The sequence below is a fragment of the Cyrtonyx montezumae genome, unplaced genomic scaffold (genome assembly GCF_038088225.1).
Source record: "Cyrtonyx montezumae isolate F1298 unplaced genomic scaffold, pur_monq_1.0 scaffold_5, whole genome shotgun sequence".
Taxonomy (NCBI): Eukaryota; Metazoa; Chordata; class Aves; order Galliformes; family Odontophoridae; genus Cyrtonyx; species Cyrtonyx montezumae.
Genome location: NW_027072056.1, coordinates 5,137,561 through 5,150,663, shown reverse-complemented (window position 1 = coordinate 5,150,663; position 13,103 = coordinate 5,137,561). Strand labels below are relative to the sequence as shown.

Here is a 13,103-nt window from a genome sequence, read left to right as displayed (position 1 = left end):
TTACCAGGCAAGTGTTCTTCCTATACTAAATGGAATTAATGAGTAAGACTATGTATATGTGTTTGCAGAATTGGCATTTGAAACCCCAGGCTTGCGAGCTGAACTGCACAAGCAGACTTAAGTAAACTTTCCAAAAGCTTCAAAATGTGTGTCTAATTATAGAAGGTTAAGTATACTGAATTTGATTTTTTTTTTCCTAAGGCCATGTGGTTATGATATTGTTGAGATTCCATAATGCCTCCTGCCGTGACAGACAGCCTTGACATCTGGGCAGTGGATTCACAGATTGGTGCTGATGGCTCAATATCCGTGGACTTCCTTTTGCCCACTGGAATCTACATCAACTTGGATGTCCCTCGAGATGCCACTATATCTCATATTAAACAGGTAATACTGAGTGGCCAATTAACTTATATTTAAAATGAGTTCTGTTTCTGATTTTCATGTGCCTTTGGCAAATCAAGTGATGAATCTGGGTAAGCATAAAAAATTAATTAGAGGTGCATTCATAGCAGAGTGCCTGGTAAAGATGTATGTGTCTGGGGGTTTTGAATGTTCTTGGGGAGATGTCAAGGTATGGAGAAATAATTTCTCAGTGATGGTTATGCTTCAGCAGAGATTAATGTGATCTATGTTGATACTGAATTGTATCTAAACCTTCAGTTGACGTGTTATTTGTACATAGTGCACTTATTTAACATTTGTCTGATTAGTGTGGAAGCAGGAGATGCTGTCTCTGATTTGATTGTTAATATACAAGTCATATATTTTGCTCCTGCTCCTTTTGTTTGACACTGATGGTGGCCTTAACTGCTTAAGTTAGTGAAGAAGAGCCTTGTTGGGACATCACTTAAAAAGAGTGAAATCTGTGATTTATTTGCTGTGTGAGGGGTCTTTCTGAAAAATGAGTATGAAAAATCCCTGTCTATTTATTCAGAGGAAACAATTTTCTTTACCAAAGAAGGGCTGTGACCCTTTTGTTTTGTTTCAAATGTTTTTAATTCTTTTGGGATGTGATACTGCAGATTTAATATTTTGAAAGACAGTGTTACAAACAGTGCATCCAGGGAATATCTTGTGTAATTCTAAAGGGATGGAATTAATAAAATCTGGTTTCTAAAATTCCAACATTTTTTAAATTCACATTTGAGCAGTGGATATGAGCTGTTCTTGTTTATGGATTGTTTCAAATACTTGTCAGGGGGTAACACCCATTAGCCGTAAAGCCTTCTGTGCTCTCTAAGCTTGTGCTCATACTCCTGATGAGTGTTATACTTCTGTGCTGGTCTTCATACTGATGTGATATAACATACATCCGAAGCTGCATTATTTCTGTGTATTTGGTGAACTGTTTTGACTGTGAAAATGATTGAAATAAAATTGATAAACAAGGAACTTATAAAACTCACTGTCAAGGCTGAGGGATAAAATTACTTGCATTCTTATCTGAGCATGTCACAGCAGAGGGACGTAGGCTGCGTTAGTGCTTTGTGACATTTTTCAATTGACCCCTTATTTTATTTGAAGAAAGACTTTCCTCCTTTTATCCCAGTTACGTTTCATGGAACTATTCACTTCTGTAGTAAAAAATGTGTGATAGTAGAATATCTAAGCAAGGTAGCTTGAGTAGCAAAGAGAATCTGTGGCAGTGCTGGATGTGGAGACAGATCTTTGGAGGACCAGTGTGGTGCCTTCAGCCCATCTTTCCTTTCTGGACAGTGTGAAAGAATTTGGGTAGTCAAATTACTTGAACGGGTAAAGGAAAAACTTCTAACCTAACCCTTGAAAGAGTGTGTATAGCTGGAGTCGTTGCTCTCACAGCTCTGCAACTTTCTTTTCCATAGTGATGGAGCTAGTGTTAAAATTGTTCATCTGTCTTTGGCTGATCAGATGTCTTAATGATGTCTTCCTTTTTCAGTCTGATTCCATTTAACCTTCTTTTGACTTGATCTCATCAAGTCTTGATCTCATGCTTGCGTTTGTCGTTTTTCTTTGAAATGCATTGTTCATGGAGAAATGATCAATTATTATTATTTTTTAAAGTAAGGCTGAGTTGTGAGTTGTTTGCTCTTCTTTTCCTCCCTGATTTAAATCAGGCGCATCAATTGTGGTTATTCTTTCTTAGTACAAATTTCAGTTGCCATTGTTTTAGTGAAAGGTTAACCTGGCAACCACAGGTCAGTTGGTGAGAGAACAGTGTGTGGGTAAAATTACAGAATAGCTTTGAGGATTTTGATAAGGAATTGCAAAACCAAGCATGTAAGTGACAACAGTAAGGGGCTGTCTGGTTTTTGTGATGTTTCCAACACAGTGAAGCTTTACATGGCACAGTTGCTGCCCAGTTCTTCAGAGAAAAGGAATATTAACTGTACCTATGTTACAGAGCTCTTTAATATAAATGACAGATTGAAAAGCAAACAGTAACCACAGTATAGGCAGCGTACTGTGTTAGCAGCTTTGCTCCCAGCTCATTGCCATGGCAAGTGTTATTTGGAGACCATTGCATTCATAAGTAGAGGACCTGAGAAATAAGATAAGCTCATTATACTTCTCATGGAACCATAAAGATGAAAACATGAGAGAAAAGAAAAAGTAGCCGGAGCTGAAGAATGCATTCAGTTCAGTATAACTTAGACATAAATGTACCTGGAGCTTCTACCAACAACAGGGAATTTGACATGATTTGTGTTACTGTGTGTCTTTAACCTCTGGGATGTTTATGCACATTAGTTGCTGCTTAAAAATAACCACAAGACAGATACTAAAAACAATGCACTCTTCTTACTATTATTCTTTTTCCAGCTGTTATGGAAGCAGGCACACAGCTATCCGCTCTTCCATCTCCTCATGGAGATTGACTCCTACATGTTCTCATGTGTGAATCAGACTGCTGTACATGAAGAATTAGAGGATGAAACACGGAGACTTTGTGACATCAGGCCCTTTCTCCCTGTCCTTAAACTGGTGACAAGGAATTGTGATCCAGGAGAAAAACTGGACTCCAAAATAGGTGTTCTTATAGGCAAAGGTAATTACATTTACTTTTCTTTGTAGTTTTTTGAAAACTTTGTTTTGTAGAAGATGGTCTTGGATGGGCATGAATGCTAAAACCATACAAGATTTTTCTTCCACAGGCTAGTATTGGTAAAACTTAAAACAATCTTAAATACTAAAGATGAAACACCTGAAAGTTGATAGATGCTGCTCTCTGTACTGTATTTCAGCTCTGCATTGTATAACTACATCTGTCAAGAGAAAAATCTAATCTCATTAGAGAAGGGAAAAACTCTATAATATTATTACTAAGTGATGGGAAACTTAATCCCTGAAAGTGTTACCACAAGTAGCCTAACAACAAGTTGCGTAGGCAGAGGGAACTAGAAATTGTTGTGAGTTTGGTGTACACGATTTCTAAGTTAGTTAACAACATGATTCTTGGCTTTGCTCTCCATTGTGACACTGATTTTCAGCAAACAATGGAAAGCTATTTTTAAGGGTTCCACAGTAACTTGCTCTTGATGTTATTTCAGAATTTTCAGCTTTTAAATCTACTGTGGTTATACAATGAAGATTGACAGGGTCATGTGAGGTCATACCTCTTGTTTTAAAACAATGAACCATTGTTAGCTTTTTTTATAAAGACTGCAGGTTTTGTTTAGATTTCAGCAGTGTGCTGTCTGCCCGTTTGTTAAAACCAACAATGGAAACAGCCAGCTTAACTGCTCAGACATACTCTGACAGGTTCTGAGAGATCCACATTCTTTGACTGAATATTTCACTTTCTGTGCTTATAAACTTAGTGTTTTGTTCTCAGATGGTATCCAGTGCTGTGTTCAATTTGGACAATGTCCATCAGTTTGGGAGAAATGAAAAAACACACACACTTGCAGATCCTGTGCTTCCTGAACTTCCTTACACACTGAAGAATCCACATCCCTTGGGGACTCTCGCTATCTATTCTTTGTCTATGTGTTTTGGAAAAGGAATTTTATTGGACTTGGATTGGTTGAACTTTCAGGCCTATCAGTTTGATTTGAGTAGAAGGTTTATCTTAATCACAAGGAAATGACAAGAAGAAATGCATCTATTTGCAGACCAACTATTCTTTTTCTGCCTTTTAAACAAAATAAAAAATGTCATCTGTAAGGGGGCAGAGCGGAGAAGATGATGATTTAAAGCACTCTATATGTGGTTTTTATGATGCACTTACTGTGCTGTGTTTTCATCTGCTGTTGCGAGGGGAGACTTAAAACATCCCAATCTATTTTGAAAGCAGAGTGAGGTTGGATTTTCCATTTAACGTTAAGCAAGGAATTGTTTCTTGCTGTTCATACACTTAACCCAAGTTGCGTGGGAGTTGTGCAAATGACTTTAAAAGTCCAGGGATATACAGGGGCATGCAGAACTCAACTCACTTCTGAGCACACATTTGGGCTGGAAAATCACTTATAGAACCTTACCTTAAAGATAAACAGGTGAGCTATTCTTTTGTTTGATTGAACTTTTCTAGGTCTCCATGAGTTTGATGCCTTACAAGATCCTGAAGTGAATGACTTCCGAGCTAAAATGCGGAGAATCAGTGAGGAGAAAATTCAGTCACTTGTGGGTCTTTCCTGGATGGACTGGTTAAAGCACACTTACCCACCAGAACAGGAACCCGTTATCCCAGAGAACTTCCAGGATAAGCTCTATAGTGGAAATCTTGTAGTGGCTATTCATTTTGATAACTGCCAGGTAGGAATGGATGTTCATCATATTTAATGTACTGTTCTTGATTCTGACCTGAGTTAGCATGAGATTGATCAAATGTGTAAGTGAAATAGAATATTAATGTTTATTACTGGAGTCCTTGACTTCTGAAATAAAGTGTGGAAGCCAATGGACAGTTGTGAACTGAACTTCTGAAGTCAATTTACAGCTCTAGTCTTTTCTGCTTTTAAAATTGAAATGTACAGCTCTTACATTTTGTATTATTGTATGTTCTTTTAAACATAAAACACACTTCAAAGTTCTCAGGACCCGTTTGGCCATCTCTTATTTGTGTGACTTCACTAGGGTTTGATTTTAGGCCCGAGAGATGCTGAACTGGGACAAACCAATTCCAGTTGGGAAGGAAAGGGTTCATTCCCTTCTGCTCACTGTCTGTTATGGTAAGAGAGGCAAGCCTTTGCTGCTCAGCAGCGCTATGAGCAGGGGAAGCTAGAAATACAAAACTCCTTCTGCCTGACTTTACACAGTTAGATTTTTCCTTCAGGGCAGCTTTGCTTCTTACTAATATACTGCAACACAAGTCAAAGGAATGCAAGCCAGACAACACTTGGTTTGTAAATAACTACTCATAGTGTGCTTGTGTGTTTGTGAGTGTGTATGTGCAAAACAAACAAAAAGTAAATACAAAAAAACCCCACCAAAGCAATCAAGAAAAACAAACTTGCAGAGTCAGTGGTTCCAAATAAACATGGTATATGTAGGGAGAAGGAAGATTTCACAGAAGATTTTATTGTGCATTAGGGACAGTGACTTTCAATGCATTTAAACCTTTTTTTCCCCCTGATTAAAAAAAAAAAAAAAAAAAAAAAGCTAACTTCTTTAACTTAGGACAAAAATAAATACTAAAGATGCTGAGAAAAAATCTGATTAAAATTTTTCTTTGTTGTGTGCTATGGGTATTGGCTGCTACCCCTCTTTTCTTCATTCCCCTGAAATTTGATAGTGTTTCTGTTAATGAACCCCATTAACAGTTTATTCCACCTTATTTCTTGAAACTATTTTTTCTTTTCAGTGTACAGTGATACATACAGAGAGGATTACTTGGTAGTGGCCAAAAAGAGTTAAAAGTAGTAATACATCTATTACTGTTAAATATTTGCATGACTTGTTGTCTCTCTCGCTTGCGTTCTAAAATGCCAGGTGCTAGGTCACCATTCCAATCTAGAAACCTTTCAATCATTGCTGAATCAATTCTTGTTTAAATAATTCAACCCATTCCTGAGGATATCAGTTTGACTTCTGACAATTTATACCCACATATACATGATTACGTTCAAATTTGACCATGAATTATCCCATGATACATTTGGCACAACAAATAGTTACTGAGCAGAAATTGTAAGATGACTGACAAGCTGAAGTTTGATTTTATATACTTGTAATAACCATTTTCAACTTAATTTATAGCATGCAAAATCACAAATTGAAAAGTAGAGTGGGTCAAATGTGATAGTTTAAAATAAAGACCTGTTTATTTTATTACTCAAATGTGTTACTCATCTGTGATGGTTTCTGTTCCAGTAAAATTCTAAAATTTATACAAAAATCTGAAACAAAATCTGTTCAGATTGACTTTTTAAAATTTGAATACAGTCCTGTATTTTTTTAAAGTACTTTAGGTGTTCATCACTTTGCAGCTTTTAGAGGGATTGGTGCTCCATTTGCACTGAAGATGTGGAGATTAAGTGTTAAAATACAACATTTGAACAGCACAGTTAAAATAGACCAGCTTTAACTGAGAAGTAACACTGAACTCTCATGTTGGGACAGAGGTGTATATGAGAATATTCAACTGTAATATAGTTTAAAATTACACAGATCTGTAGTGGTTTATATATTCTTGAATGGTTTTTTCTTAGGAAATAATTCAAATATATAAGCAATGGTTTTCAAAATGATCTGAATTAATTTACTTGCAATTTGTTGAGATATTTGGAAAGAGAAGATGTAATTCATTGTGTTTGCTACAGTTTAAGCCTCGTATGTCTGACTATGAAAAATGACGTTTGGTATTTGTGTTTGTGTTTTGTTAGGATGTATTTAGTTTTCAGGTGTCTCCTAACATGAATCCCATCAAGTTGAATGAACTAGCAATCCGAAAACGTTTGACTATCCATGGAAAAGAAGATGAGGAAATTGATCCTGCTGACTATGTGCTGCAAGTCAGTGGAAGGCTAGAATACGTCTTTGGTGATCATCCATTAATTCAGTTTCAGGTATGGAAAGCCCTTTGGAACTCACTGTAATGATTGCCCTCTGGAGTTCTTGCCAGAATTTTACCTTGCATCACGTGCCATTGCGTAGTGGGCAAAGCTGAATAATAATGTGCTTCTTCCTCAATGCTCTTCCATTGTAAAATACATGTGCATCATTTCCTTTGTATCTTTGCAATATATTGTAGTTGCTTTGATTTGAAAGCTGCTGCAGAAATATTCTGTTAGCTTCTAATTCTTTTCCTTGGGCTTCTAGTATATACGCAACTGTGTGATGAACAGGACTCTTCCTCAGCTGACTCTTGTTGAGTGTTGCACCATAAAGAAAATGTGTGAGCAGGAAATGATTGCCATAGAAGTTGCCATAAACCGAAAATCATCCAACCTTCCTCTTCCTCTGCCACCAAAAAAAACAAGAGCAACAACTGTAAGTTAAAAGTATCCGATATCTGAAAGGAAGAGTGAGTTGTGGAGTATAAATCACAATATCTAGGAATTCTGCTGTTACTTCTGTTTTCCAGAGTAGGTCTCCAGGCTCTGCTCAGAGCCTTCCTTTGCATGCTAGTTTTACATTAGACATAGCAGTCATTATGGGTTTTTGGATACTTCTTCCCTGTCCTCACCTCCATCTTGCCCTCTTCCTCCCAACGCATCAGGAAACCCACTGTCACGTTGTCACTGCTGTTGATTCCCCTTCCAACCACAAGCCAGGGTAGCAGGTAATAATCAGTTACCTGCAACTGGAGTGATTATTGCACAGAGCTGTATTCTCCAGCTTCAGCACGTAAAGACTCCACTGGCTTGGACAGTAGTGATCTGTGTTCTCTTGTATTTGCCCCCTCCTGATCTTGTGTGGTGTTTTCACTTCAACTATGGCAACTTTTGCCATCAGATACGTCCTACTTTTTCATGTAGTGCTTCCTTTATTGTTAAACTTACCATGGCCATATGACACAGTTGTAATTCGTGTACTATTATTCTAAGGAATGGTGATGGGTGTGGTTCTTCAAATTTGTAGCAGTACATTCAGTGTGACTACTACATTTGAAGAATCAAATTATTGTCAGCAATTGTACACAGTGTATTTTTTTGCCCTCCCTCTCTTAATATCTTCAACTTGATGTTTTGTTCAGTCCTTCTTTCCTTTTGGAGCATCTGAGATGCTCTTGTAGTTATGAAAACCTATTTGTTTTTTTAAAGATTTTTAATTTGTATTTTAAAAATGTCTCTTACAGTTTGCATTTATGGCTCCTGCTCAAAATGTTTAGCTTATGAAATTATTATGTTGATAAGAGAAAACTTACATCTTTGTTTCCCTTCCTAGAGTGTATGGGACATTTGCAGCCCTTTCAAGGTTATTCTGTTAAAGGGTAATAAGCTAAATACAGAAGAAAATGCCAAAGTAAGTAATTCTGCATAATTTCAGAAGACATTCTGATAATAATTTTAACGTTCTTCCACATTTAGTGAACTCAGAATTGCACAGGTTTCAGGTGATCACAATTGTATATATTAATTATATAATTAGTATTGCTTAAAATCTTAACTTATTGCTAAAACTTTTGTTTAATTGTCTGAAGCTGGGTGTGTACATTAGAGCACTATTAGTAATTATGGACAGCATGGTGTGTATATTCCTATCTGTAAGTACTGATACCACTATGAAATAACTTCGTTCAGACTGAACTTCTGTAAGCATCTGACAAGCAAAAGCAGATTAGATATTATACATTTTTAATTGGAACTGAGTATATTTTAGTAGTTCAGGATAAACTCTGTATGTTTCTAAGCATGGATTGTGTGCTTCTCTACAATCTGTCTTCTATTTTCTGGACATGCTGAGCACACGAAAGAAGCTGTACTATCACTTCCTGTAAAATGTACACTAGTGGGCTACTGCCTCTGTTCCAGACCACAAGCTGTTAACACGTGGGATGTTTTTACACAATTACTTTAAGACCTTACAAGACACTTGCTTGTGAAGTGGAACAGCATTGATTTTCCTTTATTTTATTTGACCAGCAATTAAATGAAGAGGTCGCAGAGAAATTCAGTTAGCCATTGAAGTGTACTGTCCTAATGCTTTATTCATGATACCTAGTGCTTTTTTTTTCTTCCAAACCACTGACATAACCTCCATATGTGTTCAGTATATGTCACTGTACTGCATTGCTGAATGGGCCATGACATATGAGGCAGTGTGGCTTTAGAAATGGATGTCTGCATAAACCAGGTGTTTTCTTTTTTCTTGATCTGAACTGTTACTTAGCTAGTTGTATTGTCTTTTTAGCTGTACAGTCTGTAGACTCTCGGATTCCAGAAGGTGGATTCCACAAGCAATGTAGCTACCAGATATTTTTTAGTACATTTTTTTCATAAAATAAACTTTGATTAATCATTTCAACATGACTCTCCAGGAAAAGTAAAATATGTTGATCATAAGCTTGAGGAGAAACAAGAAAAAATGAGAATCCTTCAGTACTGGAGTACTGGTGCCTGTGGAAACTATCTAAGGAGTATTTAGTGTTTTGAATACATCTTCAGTCTTGAAAACTTAAATCTGTCTTAGTCATTCAGTGCCACACGTTGACCTTGCACACTTGTGCATGTTTGTCTGCGTTGTTTGTCTACTCTGTTATGGAATTTAGTCACTGTTGAGAATGTATTTGTTTCCTGTTCCCGACTTCTTAGAATACAATGTTTAATTAGCTGCTATTGTGCAAGTCAGTACTTAGAATACTGAGTCACTATTCAGTTTTGCTGAGACCACCAACAGAACTCATATGCGTAGTGTTTGTGGGCGGAAACAAAATGTTTGTCAGATGTGAGCTGCATTGGAGTATTTTCACTTAGAGCACCACTGATTTCATTCAGCTGTTCAACACCCAGTTTTCCAAACGTGTGACATTTGAAGTAGCATTTTGTCTTGCTGTTTGGCTCTGCCACTGTTACATACAATTTCAGCAGTAAAAAGGAAGTGTCTGAACAAAAAGAACAAAATTTAGTACTCAATCCCTTATTTTTAATGGGAATGGAAATCCATAGAATTAGGTCTGGTCAGTGGCAAGCAATTTGCAGTCAGAAATATCCAAGCTGTTTTGTTACTATCAAATTTTACATGATCACTTCTGTTCTTCCTCTACAAAGCACCTTTTTTGTATATTATACAGTGAAAGAAAAGTCAGGGAAGGCTGGAGCCATACAATGCTTATAATATCAGATGTCAAAAAGTCAGACAATAATATTAAAGCTATGCTGCAAATGTGAATTTAAAAACGAGGTTTAAGATAAATCAGGCAGACTTTAGAACATTCACAATAGATATAATCCCATTTCCGTTAGGTAGCTCTAAATCAGCAAAGGAATTTGGTGTAAATTCAATTGAACATACAATAGATCTCCAAATGGATGAAGAAGGGCCATCTTAGGACTTGTTTCAAAACAGCTACGAACCAGTTTTAATCAGTTCTCTGGTATCAGCCACAATTATTTCCTTTTCGATGAATATCTGTAGTTACAGAGACATTAAAAAAAAGCCCTGTAAACGTAAGCAGGAATTTTGACTGTGTATGTGAATATGTACATAAATTGTTACGTATGTGTATGTACATACACAGAACAGGCTGTATACATCTTAGATTTCTTGAGGTAAGATTTCTTTCCAGCGTGCACTGTTGATGTTCATGTAGCCTTTCTCACACAGGCTCATTGTGGTGAAATGTGCCAAAAATAGGTGAAAGTGAAATGCATGAATATCACTGGGGACTCAAGTAAATGCCTTTAAATTGATTATTTCCTTTCAGTGATTGATTATGTTTGGAATAAAATTGGGATTATTTATAAAAGCAAGTTAACTGAGTCAGTGTAACAATGGATGTTCCTATGCTATATCAAGGAGTGTAACTCATCACAGAGCATTCTCCAAGTCCTAACACTTGTGCCTATGATATGAGAGCAGCTTCTTCATCTGTAGTAGAAACTGTGTTCACAGAGGTCCAGAATGATCAGAACAGGGTGTTCTTTGGGCATCATCTGTTGGTTTTGTCTAGAGATTATTCAGGGCTGATGGCAGATTTTCTTTAGCATGACTTAATTTAAGCTGTATTAAAATTTCAAGATTGTTGTTTGTTATCAAGTTAGAAATATTGGTTAAACATATGTGCGTTCTGTGTAATGCTTTGTGCAGAATTCTGTAGGTTCTGTGACAGGTCTTAATATTTCTTTTCTAATTTCTTTCATGCAGGTTCATGTTAGGGCTGGTATTTTCCACGGTACAGAGCTCCTTTGTAAAACTATTGTAAGCACAGAAATATCTGGGAGAAGTGATCATGTTTGGAATGAAGTACTGGAGTTTGAAATAAATGTCTGTGATCTACCAAGAATGGCAAGACTCTGCTTTGCAGTTTATGCTGTGATGGATAAGATGAAAACTAAAAAGTCAACTAAGTCAATGAATCCCTCCAAATACCAAACCATTAGGAAAGCAGGAAAAGTGGTAATTATTTTATTCCTTTTCCTTTTTTACCTCTGAATTAAATATGTCATATTTAGGATTTGGAAATCTTTTATTGTCCTTACTGTAGTTTTCAAGAATACAAAATGAAAAAGCAGGTATTGAAAAAGTATATTTGTGAAGAATGATGCATCCTGGTACAAAAAAAAAAAAAACACAACCTTTTCCTGCTTCTCAGGCACTGAAAAATTTTTGAATTTAAGCAGATTGGCAAATGACTACTTAAAAAAAACTGTATTTTAAGATGTTAGTTTTGTTCTCACCTCTAGTACTCGAGATGACTTCTGATGGGGAGTTAAAAATGAGCATCTGTGCTCATGTTCAGAGAAACGTATGTTTTTAAATTGACAGATTGGCTCCCTTAGAATTAAATCCTATTGTCTCAAAGGACCCAGAGCACGGATGAAAACTGTGCTTGTGTTTAATTGCTTTTCTGAAAGATAGCAACAGTAAGGATGTAGAAAAACAAACCCCATGCTAAAACCCACTACCATCTTAGTTCCTACTTAGAAATTCCTTCTATTAACAGCACTACCCTGTAGCCTGGGTAAATACCATGGTATTTGATTACAAAGGACAATTGAAGAATGGAGAATTCCTACTGCACAGCTGGTCATCATTTCCAGGTAATCTTCTATTTGAAATATTAGAGATTAAAGAGCAATATCGAATAGAATATCGGCGACATGCACGTGCAATTTTCCTGTCATAGTTTCTTTGCTGCATATATGTTTTTATGTTAAAAAAAATACATGAGGTTTTAATGTCTTTCATGAAAGTACTGTTTATCTGAAAGGAGGAAAATGAGAGCTTGCTTGAAAACAGTATTCTGAAAGATGTTATGGAAAGAAGATCACTTGAAACTAGAGATGCATATTTATAACCAGTGTTATCTGGTTGGTTTTTATAATGCATTTGAGGTTTCATTTGGTTAGCAGTATCTAGGAATCCTTTGATGTTATATTTCGTATGGAAAGAAATATTTTTTTCCTTGGTGATAATCCAGCATCTGTAAACGTAGAACATATGAATAGCTTATGGCAGAGAAGTGTGCACTGTAGAAGTGCTGTGCAGTCCACTGTCAGTCATTTGGACTGAAAGACAAGGACACAATAAGATTATTATCATCTTTTTGTTTAGTGTCAATTGTTCTTTCTTACATTTTTAGATGAGCTTGAAGAAATGTTAAATCCAATGGGAACTGTCCAGACTAACCCTTACACTGAAAATGCAACAGCCTTGCACATTAGATTTCAAGAATATTCAAAACAGCCTATTAATTACCCTCCCTTTGATAAGGTAAGGTGTGACAGAGTGGTCAAGAATGCTTACATGCAAATAGCTATTTCTTCTTTACTTTCAGCTGCTTTTGTCACTGAATTCCCTACTTTCTGGAGTTGTTTGAGCTTGCTCTATGTAATAATGTCAGTGCTCTGCCTTCAGAGTCTTCAGATAATATTTTGAAGATGAATGCATTTTGAAATACTTTGTGCATAGTCTCTTGAGGGTCAGCAGCATAATTGCTTTCCAATTTCAATGATCTTTCAAAAAGCTGAACTTATGTACGACAGTGGAAACCTTCAAATTTTGTCTACTTGTGACCTATG

The 13,103-nt window shown here is 36.4% G+C and overlaps 2 protein-coding genes across 2 annotated transcripts in view; both read left to right on the top strand.

The window, feature by feature from the left end:
• Window positions 1-13,103, top strand: part of LOC136056028 (vesicle-associated membrane protein 2-like) — a 149,828-nt gene that overhangs the window by 68,623 nt on the left and 68,102 nt on the right. The window lies entirely within an intron of this gene.
• The window catches only part of PIK3CB (phosphatidylinositol-4,5-bisphosphate 3-kinase catalytic subunit beta), a 45,440-nt gene that overhangs the window by 10,306 nt on the left and 22,031 nt on the right, over window positions 1-13,103 (top strand). The window contains exons 2-10 of the mRNA XM_065748530.1: window positions 202-387; window positions 2,803-3,028; window positions 4,511-4,734; window positions 6,804-6,986; window positions 7,240-7,410; window positions 8,308-8,385; window positions 11,227-11,478; window positions 12,026-12,122; window positions 12,665-12,795. Of these exons, the coding sequence (XP_065604602.1) occupies window positions 235-387; window positions 2,803-3,028; window positions 4,511-4,734; window positions 6,804-6,986; window positions 7,240-7,410; window positions 8,308-8,385; window positions 11,227-11,478; window positions 12,026-12,122; window positions 12,665-12,795 (1,515 nt within the window). The 5' untranslated portion in view covers window positions 202-234. The remainder of the gene's footprint in view (window positions 1-201; window positions 388-2,802; window positions 3,029-4,510; window positions 4,735-6,803; window positions 6,987-7,239; window positions 7,411-8,307; window positions 8,386-11,226; window positions 11,479-12,025; window positions 12,123-12,664; window positions 12,796-13,103) is intronic.